Raw genomic sequence first — 19,411 nt, 5'->3', positions numbered from 1 at the left:
CAGGGATGCTCTGCCTTCCCAGGGTGCTGGCATACCCACCTCTCGAGGAGCCTGCACATCAATGAACTCCTCAAAGATCCGCTGAGCCTTCGAGGCCAGCTTGGCTGCTGAGCGCGTCTTCTTGAAGTCCTCACAGGCAAGCCAGAACTCCAAGTTTTCCTCACTGAACTCCGTCTTCAAGAAAGCACGGAAAGCAGCCAGCCCATCTGCAAGAGAGACATGGGGAATTACAGCAGGAGAAGAAAGAGGGTGGGGAGCAGTCTCTTTAATAGACATTGTTGTAGTTTAGCCCAGCCAGTAACTCAGAACTGCACAGCCATTCGTTCACCTTCCTCTTTTCCCCCCTGCTCCTGGCAGGATGGGGAGGAGAATTGAAAGAATGTAAATCCTACTAGTTGAGATAAGAACAGTCCAGTAACTAAAGTATAATACAAACCCACTACCACTAATAAGGGAAATAAAGAACAGAGAGAATATAAAACTAAGAAGGGAAAGGAAAAAAACAACAAACACAGGTGATGCACAATACAACTGCTCACCACCCGCTGCCGACTGATATCCAGCCCAACTTGAGCAGTGATCTGGGCCTTCCAGGTGACTCCCCCCCACTATATACTGGGCATGACATGCTATGGTATGGAATACCTCTTTGGCTAGTTTGGGTCAAGTGTCCTGTCTCTACTTCCTCCCAGCTTCTTGTGCCCCTGCTCACTGGCACAGCACAAGAGACAGAAAAGTCCTTGATCAGGGTATGCATTGCTTAGCAACAACCAAAACGTCGGTGTGTTGTCAGCATCGTTTTCAGACTAAAGCTGAAACACAGCACCGCACCAGCTGCTAGGAAGGAGAAAAACAGCTGGTACAGCTGAACCCAGGACAGACATCTTTCCATCCAACCCTGCCTACTAAGGACCATTTGATTTTTCTCCCCAGGTCTGTGATCCCAGGATGTGTTCATAACTTACACCGTCGCATCAGCTGGACTCTTGTGAGCTGCCACAACGCCAAACATCCTTTGCTGTCACTCTGAAAAAGTGGTTTGCTAGCTACCAGAGCAAAAGGCTTTCTTCAAGACTGGGGCACCTAACCTTTGTAAAGTTCTTCTTGAAAACGTCAGGCTTCAGTTGATACAGTCTCTTTGCCACAGCATCTTGTGCATGTTAACGCAACACTTTGTAATGTCCTATCTGTCATTAAGAAAAACCTTTAATAAAACATAACATCTGTAGACTTGTCTCCTATGTTTTCTGTCACTTTGCTTTATTGCCTTGTGACATATTTTTACTTCAGATTTAAAAAGAGGAAGGATCTTGAAGAGTCTGTTACAGCTACAATAAAGGGAAGAGGGAAAGGACATGGCATAATTACTACTTGTCTAGTAGGGGGTAAAAGTGTTCTTATCAGTTGCTAATGCTTAGCAATTGTGACATTGCAGTAATGTAATCCGAGTTAGCCAGGACAGATTAGAAATAAGGAAAGATTTATTAGGCAGTCTGTGTCCTCTTAAACCCCTGCTTGGTTGTATTTATGGACACAGCTATTGTATTTTATTTCCTTTCCCTGAATGGCACCAGCAGAGTTGTAGTAGCTGAAGGATTCACACATGCCCTTTTCTTTCCTTTAGCTTTGGGATAAATTTGGCTCCTAAATTTTGGTTTGTTGTTTTGCTTTGGTGGTTTTGTTGTTTGGTTTTTTGTTTTTGTGTTTTTTTCCCAGTATTATGTTTCTAACTTTTTCTGGTCTTTTTCTACAGGGTCTGAGTATTTGTACTTCATGACTGGAAACCTCTTGAGTCAACACTGGTTATTTCCAAGCAAGTGTCTAAAAATACTGATGGAATTGGGAATGCACTTGGCAAGATCAGACTCCCCAGAAGGATGAGAGGAGCAAGTGCATGTGTGCCTGGCAGGGATGGACAAAGGCTAATAGGGGGTTGCAGGACCTGAACTGCTGCAATGCTGTGGGTTGGAGGCTCCACGTGTCCTCTTTCTGCTGTGAGAGATCTTGGCAGAGCTGCCTTCCCTCCTGTCTCTCCTGGCAGGGGGCGTGGGAGCTGAGAGAGAACCCCAAGGGGCAATACTTGATGCTTAGTGCAGGTCATTTTCACACATCCACAGCAAGCCCAAGCCCAAACCCACTAGAGACAGCGGCTGACCATGTCACAGGATCCATCATAAATTCCCTAGCAGCTTTGTTCTTACCTACACTAAGTATGGGAGGAGAAGTAATGTAACACTGCCCTTTTTCTCCCTTGTATGTCCTAATCTTGCTCCTGCTTCTCTTGTTTCTGGTAATAACTTAGAATACGGAGATATTTTTCAGCTGTATGTCCTGAGCCTCAAGCCCTAAGAAAAGGCCCTGGGTGTTGAACAGCAACTAACAATGCTATTTCTGGCTGCGCATAAGTCAGCGGAGATGTCCAACTGCCCAGATTCTGGAAGTGAAAGGCAGAAAAGATATTAGGCCAGACAGGAGCAAATTAAAGGCTAAACCTTTTGTTTCTCAAAGCTACTTTGTTAATGGGCTCTGTACTGCTAACTAGTCCATCGGCAGTTCACGTTGCAAAGAGCACAGCAATCGGTGACTAAAATAGGTACATCCCATCTCAGCTATGCTTGCTTATTCTGTCAGCTCCAGTAGGGCAAGAAATAGCTGTATCATACCAACTTGTCCTGCCACTTCTTAATTAATGCCCTCTTAGGAGATCAGGTTTTCGGACTGCTACTGTGGACAAAAACAGGGCTCTTGTCCATGAGCACTGCAGAACAATTAACAGCGCAAACTGTGGGCTCAAGCCTGAGGCAATAATGTGACGTTAGCCCTGGCAAAGCCTGCAGAGTGCCAAAGGCATGTCTGGGCGCAGGGTCCCTGTAAGGATCATGCTGCCTGTGGTTGCTTTGAGCATTTCAGTGAGTAGACAAATGCAGTGAATGAGAGATATTTTAGGGCTGTTCCCCTTCCTGTAACCTAGAAGAAAAAATTTTCAAAACCTGTGTCCTCCTTAACACCTACAAAATTCCCAGGCTCTGTGGTGGGAGCAAGTGGAGGACTTGGGAGTGAGGAGCAGGAATTCTTTGCAGGAGGAAAAGGAGAAGACATAGCAGCAGACTGACAGGTTTGAGAAAGAAGAAAGCACAAAAGTGAGAAAACTGCAGTTCCCCGAGATGTATGTCATTTTATCTATCATCAGATCCTAGGGAGTTTGACAAATACTCCAGCACCCAAGCACACTGCTGTGACTATACATGCTCTACTGTGTGTCCCTGTAGAGGTTTTGCTCCCCTTTTTCTGTCCTGGTCTTTTTTCCTCCCTCCCCTTTCCCCTACAACAGCCCCTGAGCACCAGGACTGACAAAGGATCAGCAGGAACGGTAGCTTTGCATGGCAAATATAATACCTGCAAAACATACCACCTGTAAAATACGATACTGGCTAAAAGAAGGGGACATTACAATTGATGCAGTGAGGAAGGAGTTTGCTTCAGCCCTGCACTGGAGAGCAGCTGAAGCAGGTCTCCCCTGGGAACAGGAGGTTTGTGTATGCTCTGCCTCATGTCCTCATGTCAATCAGCTCCTTTTTATCTTAAAGTAAGTTTAAGCAGCAGATAGATTAATAGTGTCTGGCAGTTCTCCTCTTTATATGCTCCTGTTGTGCCCTCCTCACAGCCTTTGAGGAGCCAGAAATTATAAGGCTGGACCTGGGAATTCCTTGCTGGAATTTGACCTGGATGTTGACTTTAATCTCGTCCTACACAGGAAGGCTATCAAGGAAGCATTGCTCATGAATGATTGTATTTTAAAGCTCATCTCACCCAGCTGGGCAGCGTTTTTACTGGGGCAACCAGCACTGAATTGCAGTGTGGTATGAGCATCACCTACTGAGGCAGCCTCTTGAAATATCCTGGAAGATGATCTGAGAACCCAAAAATATGACTCCACAGGGATGTTTTACAGAAAAAAGCATAAAAATGAAAAGCAGGATAAGAGGCCTTCAGATGCAGCAGCATAAGATATCCTTAACATGTGTAGCCTAAAGGTATGTCCATTTGAGAAGACAGAGATATACTCATATATACTAATATAGATCCACAGCCCTTCAAGACAACTATTGACCTATTATTCAGGAATTAGACTCAACAGTGGTGAGCCTTGTGTGAAGCCAAAGAAGTATATCAGTACTGATGGAGTAGATAGGATGAAGGCAAAGAAATGAGCTCTTCTGTTGAGTGTCTAAAGCCTGAAAGAGAAATGAAAGACATTTGCTTTTTTACTTTTGCAGTGTAAATGTAAGCTTTGAAATGCCTACTCTCCATTCAGATAAACCAAGGGAATGCACAAGAGGACTGACAGGAAGGATTGGGCAAGTTCTTGTACGTTACCCTATCCCACGATACTGCAGTGCACTGTACAGCTATAATTCTGCAGGTCACCTGTGAATTGAACAATGACAGGAATTTTTTGATTTATAGATGATGACTGCCAGGCAGGTCAATGACTATGTCATTGGATAGGGACTCAACTCAGATGCTCGTGACATCCCATTCAAATGATGTTCTTCGGGCCATGGAGAATGGATCTTTCCAGCAAAAAGGGCTGTGGAGGAAGGGACTGAAGTGGCTAGCACAAAACACAACAGAGGTCTTAACTAACACAAGCTTCCCCAACATGAGGAAGAGCCGAGATTAGTGGCTTAAATCATTCAGGCAGACAGTTTAATAACCAAATATTAGCCACTGTCAGAGTGAGAAAGGGATCAGCAGTAATTTATTTAATGCATGCATTTCACACCATCAGGGCAATCAAACAGGGAATAACAGTGGAGTCATTATGGCTGGTAGATGGAATAGCTCTATGGAGCCTATTTGGTCCAGGCCTGAAGAGGCAAGGCTGCAATGCTCTGTGTAGCATATGTTCATACTCTCAATGATGCTTAGCATTGCTTCATTGAACGTTAGGTGCCTGTCACCAGCACAATGCTAATGCTAATGCTGTTCTGGCTTAGAAAGAACTAGGAGTAGGCTGGGATATTCCTGTGCTGCGTAGGAAGAGGAGCAATGTGTAGACAACAGAAGGAGGAGGACAACAATAAAGTTTGGTCAGAAGAGTACAGAGATCACAAAAATGGGGGAGAGGGGATTGAGATAAAAAATGTAAATTCAGGGCAAAGGTTTTTTGTGTTGTATGCTTCATTGAAAAGTGACTAAAGGTTGAGGACAAACTGTCCGGCTGGATTCTGGACAAATGTCAAGCCATGCATGTCCAGCCTGTAAGGGATGCAAAATGAGACATGTTATTGCTTGTGTTTCCCTCCAGCAGCCTGTCAAAAGACATCTCCATCTAGCTGACCAGCCTGTACCTCCTGGGCATGGGTACAGAGAGGGGACTACTACGCAGTTACTCATATGAACGCACACAGACTATGCAGACCACACTGAGCTCCAAGTCCCTGGGAGCCTTCACTAATCTGCACTGGCACAAAATGGGAAAAGATGCCAAAATCTAGCATGTAAAAAACACTGGTTTTGCTTCCTGGACACCCAAGGAAGCATGCTGCATACGATCTGTCTCCCAGTTTCCTGCTGTAAGTAAAATCAAACTCCTCTCTCCTGTTGCTTGCCACACTCAGAAGCCTTGACCCCAGGGAACACTGCTACACTGTGCTTGTGTCTCTTGCAGTGAACTCAGACAAGGCTCCTGCTACAAAGGGGACTGACTGGTTGACCAGTCAGCCAGTTTCAAGTTGATTTGCTTCACCCATTAGCAAAAACAAGTAGGATATCATTATATTGACTTATTCATCCAGAGGTATCAATGAAACAGAACTGAGCTGCATCCTACTAGGCTGTGATGTTGAAGTCCCAGTGCCAGTGCAAAGAAAGGTAGGGGTTTAACAGAGAGAGCCTTTCTGCCTTCCCTACTCACAATCTCTTGCTAATGTCAACACAAATTATTCCTTAAATGACCAGGGAATTAATTCAAATCAGATCACTCTGTACAGAGGGATGTTGCCCAGACTGGGAATCTCTGCAGACACAGAACTGCTTCAAAACCTAAGAGTTTCCAAACCTCTGCTCAAGATACTGCCAGACAGCAGTATGTCAGGATCAAACATTACCTACAGAGGTAATTTATTAAAACAACAATGTGGGGAGAGAGGAGGGGCAGGAGGGCTCCAGAGGGTCATCACACTTCAAAGGATATTTGACAAAAATTAGCATAATGACACTCTCCATAGAGTCTGCATAATGCATGGTACCTATTCTGGTACCTTCCATTTAGAAATCTTTTGGAGACTCGTGAAAATAGGAAGTGGAAGAGTACAGTTTGCCTTTCCTCTAAAGAGTACTGCAGCCCCATGAACCTCCTCCATATACAAAGGCAGCCTGCTCGTCTTGGCACTTCAGAGAGTCTTTTAGGGAGCTCTGATCCACTTTCTTGTTCTGGAATTCTTTTCTGCACTGTCCAACCCCTTGCAATATTACCCACAACAATTGCTTCATTTTCAGCTGCTACATCCATCCCCTGTGTGCTACTTGAGCACTCTGGGTTTTTCCCCCAGAACAGGTTGGCTGGAGGGGACCCTAAACCACTTTAACATCTGACCACAGCAGAAAGCACCACTCAAACCCCTGAAATCAGCATCACAATCTCCCTTCCAAAATAGATGAATTGTCCATCTAGTAAAGAAAGATTTTATGACAGATACGTCAATCAGAAGAGGTCTACCTGCTGATGCTGTGAGCCCCAGGCAAAATTCTCCCTGAGCCCAGCTGCTGCTTAGCCCATGCCCCCAAGCATGAATTCAGCTTTTCCCTGGCTAATATTGTTCACCTGGGCAGTCACAGGGAAATTACACTGAGACAGTTCTGTCCTTCTCTCACCACCTAAAGTACAACATTAGTTGGCAGCTTCACTACAGACAGATGCAGCCAGGCCAGGCACTGCTTTTCTTACTCTCAGATTTTGTTCAGATAAAGCAAAAGACACCCTTACTTGTCTAACATCAGCACATCTCTAACAGCAAAAATGCAATTCTCTTGTTCTGCTTTCATAGCAGATCTCTGGCATTGCTCTGTGGTTTTGATACAAGTATAGATAAGTAAAACCACAATGGCTTTACAATATAACTCAATTTATGGATACATGCTTTTGTCTCCTTTAAACCAGTGTAACTAGAAGAACACTTTTGTTTCAACAGAGCTTTCTGCATTTGCATCATTATAACCCTTGACTGCCAGGCTTGCAATTCCAGAAACTTCAGGTGCAGAACAGTTGTAATATATTCCTTTAGAAATTAGTTTATTAAACAACATTTTTTTTTCACCAATCACCAGGCAATGTCACTGTGACTGCTGATTAAAAAAAACAAAAAAAAAAAAAAGAAAGAAAGAAAAAGACTAATTTAAATTTTAAAGATCACCTTCTATTGTTATTGGGAACTGAATATTTTTCATTAGGTACAAGAGTTATCACAGATACTTTCCACTCTAGAGACAGGAAAAATTCTGATAATTCATCACTCTATAAGGCTAATCTATTAATAAACCCAGAAACTCTTGTGGAGGCTGTTGGACAAAATAATTGAAATAAGGTGTGATTTAGCATTTGCAGCAGTCAGCTGAAGAGGGAACAATCTGTATAATGTCAGTTCACAGATGTGCAAATTCACTGGCTTTTGTAACAAAAGAACTTTTGCTGCAGTCTATACCTAAGAAGGAAAATTTCAGCTTTTACAATGGTGAAGGTGGAACAGGGGCTCGAGTACAGAATTGAAATGCTGATGTGAATATCCTGTCCTCGCCCCTCCTCATTCCCCAGGCACCCAATAGTCAAACTGGTACATTTTTCCCTTCTTGTTTTGAATTTCCACAAAATAAACATTTCCTCTTAGCCATACCCAGCAACACCATATTTTATTTTTTTTTCCCTATTGGCTACAAGAGCAACAATCTCAACAAGATACTGCTGCTAAAATTGTGTATTGCTTTTTCTGCCTTGGTCACCCAGCCTGTTTAAAGTGTTCACTTAATTTCCTGCCAAAACTGTTGTCATATCAGTAGAAATCCAGCAAAATTACACTTTATATAAAAAATAATATTACTCTACACTTATATTTTAAAAATTAAGTGCAGAAAAATCTGAATCTCTAAGAAAGCCAGACAGTTCCTTGTTGCAATAAACCAGTTCACTATCCACATTGACTTTTCTCCAACCCTCTCTCTTGTTTTATTCTCCAATAGAAACCATCAATGAACTTATACTGTGAGCTTCTCTGTCTTGTTTATAATTTTCCAGTGTGAAAATGTTGTTGAAGTTGAATAATGTTTTCTGAACAGAACTGATCTATTGAATGGAGTGGGGTGCACTGATTATACGTTTGCATAAGGTTTCGGGATGTGAAATTTTCAAGTTTGCACTGGCAACTGTAAATTGGATTCTGCTAAGGGCTACCACGCATGATTTCTCTTTTACAGAGCAAGTTGTTCAAGGTTACTGAACCATGTACACCGTTGTGTTGTAGAAAAGGCTGCACTTCAACACAGCATAGCTGTACAGCAGCTCAGAAGAGCAGCTGGAGGGAGAGAGAAACAAAATGGTGTCACGGATCTCAGGGGGCTTTAGACAGCTGAGAACCTGCCGTTTGCTTGTGTGGAAAGACTGGATCCAGGAGTACATTCCAAAGGATGGTACACATGGCTACAGCCCTGGGGTCCTCCCTCTAGCACATTCCCATGAGCTGGAGAAGGCTAGACCTTGGGCTAATGACTTTATCAGTTGTGATCAATCACTGAAGAGCAAAGCCAGGAAGGAAACCCACATAAATTCATTCCTTTTAACCAGAGGACAAGTCCTGCCTATAAATGATTGCGAGCATTGCCTAGTGGAGCTATCTGAAGGACCATTTCTGCTCTATGCAATGCATATTTTGTTTGCTCTAGCTACAACCAGTATCAAGGGTACGAGGGCAAAAAGGGTAGAATTTGATCTCTACTCACATTTATGGGACAAAAGGACATCAAAAGAGTCTGCCCATCTTGATGCTTCTTCTGTTGACAGCCTTCTGTAAAGAAAGGAAGGGGTAAGTTACAGACAACCCATGGCCACTGGTTACCTCTATGGCTGTTTGACAAGGACACCAAGGAAGGCTCAATTCTCACTTAACATTGGAGGTCTACAATGTCAAGGTCTCCAGGTGAGCAAGTCACCTTGGCTCCCTTTAGAATCAGTGAGAGGAAACAGAGGGACTTACAGGGACTTGACTCTCTTCAGCTCACATCCCCAGGTAAGTGGGTAAAATAGGCCAGATGAATCACACCCAAAAAAGGACTAATTTTTCCTCACTGACTCTAAGCAGAGGCCCAGAGAACAAGTTCAGATGTAGATGTTTACACTGTAAAAGCCAAAAGTCAAGCAAAATTAAACCCATCCCTGCAGGACTGTTAATCTCTCTTTCTTGACTTTCAGGAGAAGATTAAAGTCTCAGTTCAGGTCTAAGCAGTGACTTGTGAACACATTAATCCCATCCCACTCATCTCAAATCAGGACTCTGGATTGTCTGAAGCATCTATCTTAACTGTTGTGCAGACTAACACAGAACTTTCTGGGTAGTGCTTAATAGCAAGGCTTAGCTAAAGCAGACAGTGACCTGAAATTGCTGGTCACCACTTACACCGAGTCAACTGTTCAGACTTTGATTTGTGATGACAGAGGGGTAAATTACATCCTCAAATATGTGCAAACATGTTCCATGTACAGCAGTGGGGACAGTGCACATGTCCTGTCTCACAGGAGAACTCATATCAATGATCAGGGTATTTTCTGAAAACGCTGTTCCTTCTGTATCAGCACAGTTTTGTTTTCCTTCTTCCTTGTGGCTAAAAGAACCAGTCAAAGCTTATACAAAGTACAACAAAAGAAAGATAATACTGGAAGAGGTGGTGGGCAGGGAGGGGAAGGACAGAAATGGGGTTGGGGTGAGATGCTGCAGCTATACTCACTTCAAAGCCCGGTTGGGCTTGTCCGGAAGAATAGCTGTGAAATCATTATATGAGTCTGATTTGTGAGACAGGCAGCCCAGGCGAGTCCTCATTCCTCTGTTCCTGTGGTCAATATGGGGGAGCAGGGGTGTAAGCAGGGGAAAACCAAAAAAGACACTGATTACAAGTCTAGCCAGAGCGGAAAAAAAAGCAAACAACCAAACCAAACCAAAATAAAATAGAACAAAAAAAACACAGTGTCTCTGTGCCTCATCAGACCTGTGTCCTTGGTTCCCTCATCTGTGGGAGGGACCCTGAAACATCTTCAGTGAGATGCCAAACAGTCTCTAAGGACAGACAGTACCAGAGCAGCTGAAGGCTCACCCACACCAGTCATTCAGCTGCTCTGACTGGCAAAAAGACTTTCAAAGACTGCGCTTTGGGATGGTTTCTTGGAAATCCTGCTCTGGTGAGGTGTGGAAGGAGAGCAAAGGGCAGCAATACCGGAAACAAGTCACCATGATCCAGCAGCACCAGAAAAAGCCCAAATACCAGGGTTTGAGGGCAGGAGGGGGAGGGAGGAAAAATAGAGGGAGTAAGGCACCTACAAGGTGAGCCTGTGCAGCAGAGCCATGAAACTGTGGCTAGGATCAATCCCAAGTAGCTTCTTTAGACTCAGGGTTACATAAGCAGGTTAAAACTGCCTCTTTCCTGACAGGTTTATCCAGGCAGAAAATGGCTTTATTGCTTTTTTCCCTCTGAATTTCAAACCAGACTCAGAGCCTTTGTGCCTCCATCAGCCCCTCATGTCCTTGCCAGCCCCTTCCCAGGATAGAAAATGCTTCCACAGCATCCTTGATTACATAATCCTGGGACATGGAAGAACACAAAAGGAAAGGGGGAAAAAAAACACATACATGCATTATACAGGACTGGCATCATTTCCTCTCAAAAACACAGAGATGCCTGTTAATGACTTTACATGGTCTCTAGAAGGGAAGAGCATGTGGTTTGCCTCTCCAGCCCAAGGTCATCTCTTCTGCTAGATTCCCAAGACATCAAAAAAGGCCATCCTAGCCTCTGGACCACAGGAGGAAGATTTAGTGACCTACTCTCCACTTCTCAGCTGCTAGACACACTTAGCTGAAGAAAGCCTTTCCCTGAGCCCTGCTGCCAAACAGATGCTAAATACTTTCTGTGACTGTAGAGGGAAGTACATTATTTTTCTCTTCCATATGTAATTCTTGCAGAACACTTCAGCACCAGCAACTGAGCCAATCTGTAGCATGCCTGTTTCCCCCTTCTCCTCCCGCCCTTCAGAGAGTTTCTATTATTGCACATTTTAATGTAATCTTAAAGCAAATTAAATGTTAATTAAATGCAATGAGTGTCTCCCTGGCGCAGCACAGGCAGCTCGCAGCAGTTAACAAGCACAAAAACCTGGAGATCTTCCGTTGCAGGAATTGTTGCACAGCCTCAAAATATGGACCCATGGTTAGTGGTTTTGGGATGCTACACTACATAAACCTCAAACATCAGTGCAACAATAGTGTGTGTAAAGTGCTGTGTTCCTGGCTGAGCATGCTGGACCTGCTGTGCTCAAACAGACATTGAGCCCACTATAGGATCTTTCTGGTACCTTTCCTGATACCTCCCACCTCCAACCTTTGTCTTGTCTGCACTATTTTTTTCTAGCAAGCTCACGAATTTCGCAGTGAAAGGTGTGACACAGATTACCGCAGTGCTGCTCAGATTTCTCTCTGATGCCTGAGATCAAGGCACTGCAGCAGGGAATCAGAGTGTTTGAGGGACAGAGACACTGCGCCACCTGCAAGGAACTTGTCTCTTGTGGAACACTGATCTCTAGGTGAGGACTTCCAAGACAGGACACAGGAGAGAGGAAAAAAAATCTGGGTCTGTGGGAGGTGCAGAGGGCAGGGAAGGGCAGGAGGGAAGAGGGGCACCACAGCAAGCTGAAGGGCTTGCTGGACAAGGTAGGCAATGACAGGATGGGCAGGGAGGAGAGATGCATCATGTCTTTTCAGTTACCTCCGTGGGATCAGTAAGGCAGCCATTCAGGCATCCAGTTATAGTTAATCCTTTAACTGGCTGGCTTGGACAGCAGTTGGGGCTGTTTGCAGGAGGCAGGAGTGCAGGAAGGAGGGATTTACTGTTTCATGTCCTAGCACTTAAAAATGTACCAAAGGATTCTCTGGAAAACAAAAGGAGGGCCAGTTGTTCTCAACCCATTTGATCCTTGCCTCCTAGCGCAGAAGGTCAGTTTTTCAGCGGAAGACGTTCAGAGTTAAGGGATGATCACAGCGGAGAGACAGCATTTCCTTCTAAGACCAAGACCGCAGGTTAAGTCCAACTTCAGGTCTAAAGTGATTTGAGTTTGGTGTCACAGCTCACCATGGAGCAGCAGGAGTTGGCATTATCGCACTCATCATTCAACACCTCTGAAGGTCTCTTTCCTCAACAGGCAGAGCTCCGGGCTGACCTCGCTAAGAAGACCAAACTACCTCTTGTCCCTGTCCTTCCAGGTCATGGCTGATGTTACTGGCCAGGCATCATGGAAAAGCTGGCACTGCAAATAGAATAAAGGAGGACTTTCATGTGTCTGCAGATGCTGGTCCTTTCACCATCACAGGCTTAAGCATTCATACAAAAATAACTCAAAGAAAGCATCTCCTCTTTGGGGTGGTGGGAGCCTCTGGGGAGCCACCAAGGAGATGTACAGTCTGCAAAGGGGAAGGAAGGAAGGAGGGAGGTACAGGGGAAGGAAGGGATGGTAAAGTCCCTGTGAGCCTTGGCACATGGTTAGCTGACTGAACAAATCTCACATCAGAGTGTGAAGGTGAGGTCCACCAGCCAGGAGACCAATGGAATAGAGCAGGACTGTATGGTGAGCTAAGGGCAAAGGTTTCTTATTTGCCAGGACAGGGCCAAGCTCCAGGTAACCTCCATGTCCTCTTGTCACAAGAAATAAATGGAGGAGGAGACAAAAGAACTGGTAAAAGTAGAGGCTGTGTGCAAAGGAACCAGGACCCTGCTCTGCTGGGGCCAGGGGAGATCCTAGAGCTTGGGCTGTCCAATGCAACGTCCCTTTTAAAATCTGATTACATTAAAAATGCACAAAGCCTCTTCCCAACTAAATTAATGGAACTGGGATTGTGCTACATGCCAGTGAGTGTATTTCCTTAATCCTTCCCCCAACCGGCTGCTTCAATGCGCTTTAACTGAAATCAATCCTTGTAATTCCTTAAGCCCTTTCAAATTTTCTCATTAACAGCCTCACCCGCATGTGGGGCCATAGCACATGATTTTCTAGAGTCCAGCAGCCCCTACTCCTCTTTCCTGCTGCTATTGCAAAGCGACAGCTGGAAGCAAAGCTAGGTGCCCTCTCCCTTGCAGCCTCCTCTAGCAGCCTGCTTTTTGGGATACTGTTAGGAAATAGCCTTCTGCTTGCCCCTGCTCCCACCCACTTGCCAGCCCCCGCAACAACAACCTGCACAGCTAGGCAGCATCAAACTTCCCTGTGATCCCAAAGTCTGTATGACTTCACAGATGCCAAGACCTACATTTCCTGTGAAGGCAATCCCACTGCTAAGCTGACATACCCACGGATATTTCCTCTGATTGCAAATAAAGCCAGTCAATTTTGACTTTAAAAATACAATCTGTGCTGTCTGGTAAAGGCATCCTGGTAGATGTCCATGGTGAGGTTTTTTGCATCTCACTCCATCCTTCATCCTACCTCCCCCTCCTACAAAAGGACCCCACTCAAGGAGAATTGCCAGTCTCAACATGAATGTGTTTTGGGCTTTCTCCTTGGGAGACAGAAAGGGTATGATTGTGACATGCAGGTTATCAAGCCACCCCAGGAGATCACCTGAGCAAAGATAAAGAAACCATCCCAATAGAAAAAAAAACAGCAGCACAAAGATTAAAAACCCCACAACAAATGCAACAACAACAAAAAAAACCTAAACAAAACAAACCATGAGATCTCAGGGGCTTCAAGATATTAAGAGCATTCATTCAAATGCAGCAAAAGCCAGAAAAAACTGAACAGAGGCACTGCAGACAGAAAAAAAGATACTCACTGCCTTTGACCTGTCCTCTCTGCCAGTGGGTCTGTGCCGACAGCGTGGTCAGAGAGGCTCTGGGGAGAGAGCAGAATGGTCTTCTTCAGAGACAACCCCTTGCACAGGGTGAAAGTCTCACTTTGACACCCCTCCCCTCCCCACCTCTCTCCGGCCAGCAGCAGCGCAGCTCAGAGCAGCTCTCTCACATCCAGCAAACCCCTACAGCAGCCTCAAGCCAGCAGACTGATGCTCTGCTGTGCAGCTGGCTCCCACTGCTCATCAGCGGCACTGCCGGGGAGCCCACCAGAGCAGCACGTTTCGCTGCATCCCCTCCGCACCCACCTGGCAGCAAAAGCCCAGCTTCTCCCCCGTTGGAGATGGGGGACTGCTCTGCACGTGCGGTGGATGCCAAAGTCTGGCAGGGAGCATCTGGGGGTGGGGAGGGGGAGATGCCTGCAAAAGCACTCTCTGTTGTCACCCTCGGTATGTTGGAGAAAAGCATCCGCCTGCACCATTTTAATCGGCTCCTCTGAGGTTTAGGGAAGGTTGCTGCCCTCAGATCGCAGATCATCAGGAGTTGCCACAGACATTAGGGATGGGAGAGTTTAATTAAAGTGACCAGATGTCAGCAGGGCCAAATAAAATTTTGGCAACAGGCAAGGGAGGACCTTTCTGCAGGGTATGGGATGACAGAAGAAAAAAAATCCACTTGGCAAGTCACTAATGTGACTGACCCCTTGCATCCACCTCCCCCTTTCTCTCACCTGATGTGTGCAGTCCTGCTCACTCCCTGCAACCTCCCTCAGTGTGCTCACCCCATCGTTATAGGTTCCAATTCCCTTTTCACTCCTACACCCACACCTTCATCCTTCAAAGGATGCATATAGGATGTCCAGTGCCTCACCCCAGAGACTCTAACAACAACCTAACCCAGGGCTCCGACACAGTGCAGCTGCAGCACAGCCCCAACTCTCAGCTTAGCACAACATCTGGGCGTCACGCAGGCTGCACAGCCACTGCTGTGTGTCACTGACTCACTGAGAGCTCAAGCCATGGGATCTCCGTTGCTTTATTGCTTTCTTGAACATAATGATCAACTATAAACAAACAAACAAACAAAAACAAACAAAAAAGGCCCTCTGCAGTTAAACAAATCATCGTCCTTTTCCTGGAAACATGTAGCCTCTCCTCTGCTAAAAAACTGCTGTGCCTAACATCCTGGTGCTACTAGCAGGAAGCATGTCTTGAGATAGCACATTATCACCAGGCAACATCCCTAGGCAGAAACAGAATCTTGCAAAACTTACTACAAAAACAAAGGGATTAGTAGCACTGCAGTAATGATCCCAGCTCTCCATCAACTTGGATCCCCTCTTTCACAGCTCAATGTGAAAAGGAAATATTTGCCTTGTTCGCATCCTCCCACCACAAAGCCCAGGTCATCCTGACTCAGGTTAATCATGTCTCCAGTTATCAGAAGACAAGCATTGAGAAAACACCATGGCAGATACAATCTCCTCTCAGCCCAGGTCAAAGGTTGAGGTTCATCTTATGCCTCTGCTATGACAGGCTGTTTTGTTCAAGTTAAATAACGCTCAGCTTCAGCCCTTGCCCTGAACATAAGGCAAATTTAATACAACATCACCAAGGGTTTAACTTCTGTGGTGTCATTTTTGTTCTAATGCATTTCCACATTTCCAGGTTCTCTCTGAGCAATTGCAGGGTATCACAAGTGTTGTTTTTATAATACTTCCAGGGCAACTCTCAGATCTCATTTACACACACAGACACTGTGGGGTGGAGGAGGTCAACAAAATGTTATTCAACAAAGCTCTAGATAATTCTGGTCCCTGGACTTTGCTGCAGTCTCAAACAGATCAAAAACTCTGATCCACTAACTCTGGATGGGATAAATCAGAGGACCGCATGAGTGCTCCCACTTCGTCTCCTGCTTTTACACCAGTTTTCTATATTGCCATCTCACAGCCATCACCAACTTAGACAGAGACCATATTTCTATATTCCTGTTTCTCCAATGCATAAGTAAAACTTTTTTGTGACCTCAGTGAGATCCTGTAACAACCCACAAACAACTCTGAACATCAAGTTTTTTCTTCTAGTTGTTGCAGCCAGGTGTGAGTTAATGCAGAGTAAAAAGAAGTGAACTGTGGTGACACGGGCACTATGGGAAATGTAATTAAATTGCAGGTAAAGAGAATTACATTTTTTACAGGGTAATATTTTAGAAAGCTTCTGTGCAGCAGAAGAGTTTTATGGCAAATTCCTTCTAAAACAGCTCTCCTGCTTTTCACTACTCTGTAGCTTCTATTTAAAAGCTTTTAATGAAAAAACTCATTTTGATATTAGGCTTGAATCCCATCCAAAATTTTAAATCTCTCCAACAAATACATTGAAGCAATTTCCTCATGACCTGCTAACAGCAAAACACAAGTGGTGAACATGTGCAGCATTGGGAGTGTTGGTCTGTCACTGGACAGGGTGGAAGGGAATTTGCCAGCCTGTTCCCTGGATGTTAACCTTCTCTCCACCATCTCAGGGTTGTTTTCACCCTCCCTATTATTTTAAGTACCTCCCTGCCTATTCCATGTGTTTTGTTCATTGATCATCATTCAAGTCTTTTCTACACAGAAACTCCTGGACCAAACACCTCCTACAGTTTCACTTGGTTGCAATTTTTGCCACCCAACTGCTAGATAGAATTGCATGGCCTGAAGATATCTCTTCCTTCCAGTACGTCTGTCGTTACACATCCAGCAGGATCACAAAGACAGCTTTGGCTGGTAGTTGTGTGGCTTTTGCCTCTCCAGATACAGAGATGCTCCTCCCAGGGCTGGCAGCTAATCACCCTTCTCAGGTGGGAGCTGGAAGATCAGAGGATGCCTACACTGACTAGCTCATTTGCTTGGCTCACATCTCCAGTGGCTTTGCCTTAAACAAACTCCTTCACCTTGACATTTAAGCAGACTTCTCTGTGTCTTCTCACTCTTGCTCTGTTTCCACAGGGTCCGCTGCTGCTCTAGGATTCCATTATTCTATGCTTAACAAGCTGTCACACCAAGCCTGCCACTGTCACTTCCCCTTCTCATTTCTGACTTTGTGCCCTTGTCATATTTACAGTGATCCATGCCACAGGGGCTTTGAACTTCTTTGGGGTTGCATTCTCTCTTCCTTTGTGACTTTTCCTGGGTCTGTGCCAGCATCTCTCTTTTCTAGTACTGTGCTGCAAGGAGCTTGTTCAAGGGTGTGCTTCACAACTTCCTAGCCCAAGAGGTTTTCCCTGGTGCCAAGAAAGTGCTTATTCAGACTGCTGTGATGTTTGGCAGATACATCCTCACAGGTGGAATCATTCCTTGGAATGTTTTCATGAGATCCTGTTGCCTCTATGATCTCTCTGGAAGATGCTCAGTCATGTAGGTCCTGTGACTGCAAAACGCCAGCTACATGAGGTTGATTGCCTCCCACAGTAGTCACTGCTTTGGGAATTCAGGTGACCTGCATGCTGCAAAGCCTGCCTTTATCTCACCTACAAGCCTGCAGCACTTGGTCCACTTCTGGTGTGATATGAGGGGGCTTGATGGAGGACTGGAAAGAACAACCACCCTTGACCTGGAGTGACAATCCTAGCAAATCTCTAATGACACTAAGTGTCATTCGATGTCCTCTGACATATGGTCATTCAAAATTTATCCAGAATCCAGACTGCTACCTATATGGGCCTGACCCCAAGGTAATTCAGATTAATAGTTAATTACCTCCAGAGCTTGCTGTTCTCTAACACTATTTGCAGTTAAAGCTGGAAGAAAATTTTTAGTAACAGACATTTGACATGCAATGTTATGCTCACTATGGCAGGCTGCCTGCCTGCTTGTTTGAGGGTCCACTAGAAAACACACGTGGTCCAGCATAAGGTGACTGTCTGGGGAGGAAGAAATTACAACTGACATAGATACCTTCCTAAACTGCAAAACAAATCACAGACTTGTCTTACTCACGAAGAAAGCCACAAGAACAGATTCCCCCTCCTAAAAAGGAGCTCCATGAAATATCCAGACATGTAGCTCAGAGTGTCTTTAAGGGATTATTTTTTCTATTCACCTTAAACCTCAAATCATTCTCCACATCAGGCCAGGCAAGCATGAGAGCCTGAAGGGTGAAACAAGGAGAGCTTGAGTTTCAGGTGTAGGTGAGGAAACCAAGCAGCAGATATAACAGATGGGGGATTGATAGAAGAAGCCACTTCACATGTGCTAACAAGTGCAGGAAAGAGGAGACACCCACTGAGTTGAACTCCCCTTGAAAATAAAAGACTATGTTTAAAAATAAAAGTGAATTACATAAAGTATAATCCACAGTTCTATCTCTGGCTTAGCTTGAGAGCATGGCTATTTAAATTCTCCCCTGCATCAATGATAAAAGTGTCTCCTGGACATGCTTGTGGCTCTCAGGCACTGCGACTGCTGCAGCAGAACAGATGCCTCTGCTGCAAGATGGTTCCTGGCCCCAGCCTGTGTGGTCTCCACTCCGTCCCCAGTTCCTCCAGGCAGGTAGCAAGCAAAACCAACAGCTAAGCAGTGTGGGAGGCTCGAGGCTGAGAAAGACAACATGCAAGACAGGAATCAAGGGAAGAATTTTCCCTTTAAAGCCCTTTATTACAATTTCATAATTGTTCTCTGAGGAAACATGCTCCCATGCCCAGGAGCAGTTACACGTAAAGAAGCTAGTCAGTGCCTCTGTATGCGCACTGGAGAGGATGCTGTTAGTGTGGAGCAGGGAGGCAGAAAGGATCAGGCTTGACACAGAACTGCTCTGTGCAGCCTTGGAGTCCTCTCAATTTTCAGCATCACTGCTGCTGTCAGTATGGCAGCATCTGTAACGCCATCGGTGTGTATGGTTGGGAAGCCAAGACAGATCCACCCCAACAGACTAGTAATTTATTGAATGTTAGAAATGAGCCCCAAGATCTCAGGGTTGCAGTCATAAATCCATTTATGATGGACAAGGTCTATGCTTCTTCGCTCTTATCACTGTTATTTCAAAAACTCAGGCTCAACAAAGCATCCAGGTCCCACAGCAAGGATTTACTGGGGCTATTAACTAGTATATAGATACACAGTGTGGCTCCAGGAGGTCATTCCCACTGAGCACGTGCTTAATTTAAACATGTGAGCAGTTGAATGGATATTTATACAATAAAATACAGAGTTAACTGCATGGTTGAGTTGGGATTTCTCTTTCATCTCCGGAGGCTGCTGCTCTAGCCGTAATTAAAACATAAATGAATTGAGTTAGATGGGCTCATCCTCATTCTCTGGCAAATGGAGATTCTT

At 45.0% G+C, this 19,411-nt stretch overlaps 1 protein-coding gene across 16 annotated transcripts in view; it reads right to left on the bottom strand.

The window, feature by feature from the left end:
- Nucleotides 1-19,411, bottom strand: part of LOC134155273 (regulator of G-protein signaling 8) — a 38,524-nt gene that overhangs the window by 3,004 nt on the left and 16,109 nt on the right. For 5 of the 16 annotated variants that reach the window (XM_062602256.1, XM_062602253.1, XM_062602255.1 and 2 more), the window contains 4 exons: nt 14,082-14,140; nt 9,997-10,098; nt 8,995-9,059; nt 40-206 (listed from right to left, as the gene is read on the bottom strand). In XM_062602256.1, the coding sequence (XP_062458240.1) occupies nt 40-206; nt 8,995-9,059; nt 9,997-10,098; nt 14,082-14,140 (393 nt within the window). The other 11 variants (XM_062602262.1, XM_062602263.1, XM_062602266.1 and 8 more) reach the window with 10 other exon arrangements.

Source organism: Pezoporus occidentalis, unplaced genomic scaffold (assembly GCF_034315485.1).
Source record: "Pezoporus occidentalis ecotype Australia unplaced genomic scaffold, CSIRO_AGI_Poc_V1 ctg76, whole genome shotgun sequence".
Lineage (NCBI taxonomy): Eukaryota > Metazoa > Chordata > Aves > Psittaciformes > Psittacidae > Pezoporus > Pezoporus occidentalis.
The sequence above is the reverse complement of the archived record's forward strand: the minus strand, read 5'-3'. Positions and strand labels throughout refer to the sequence as shown.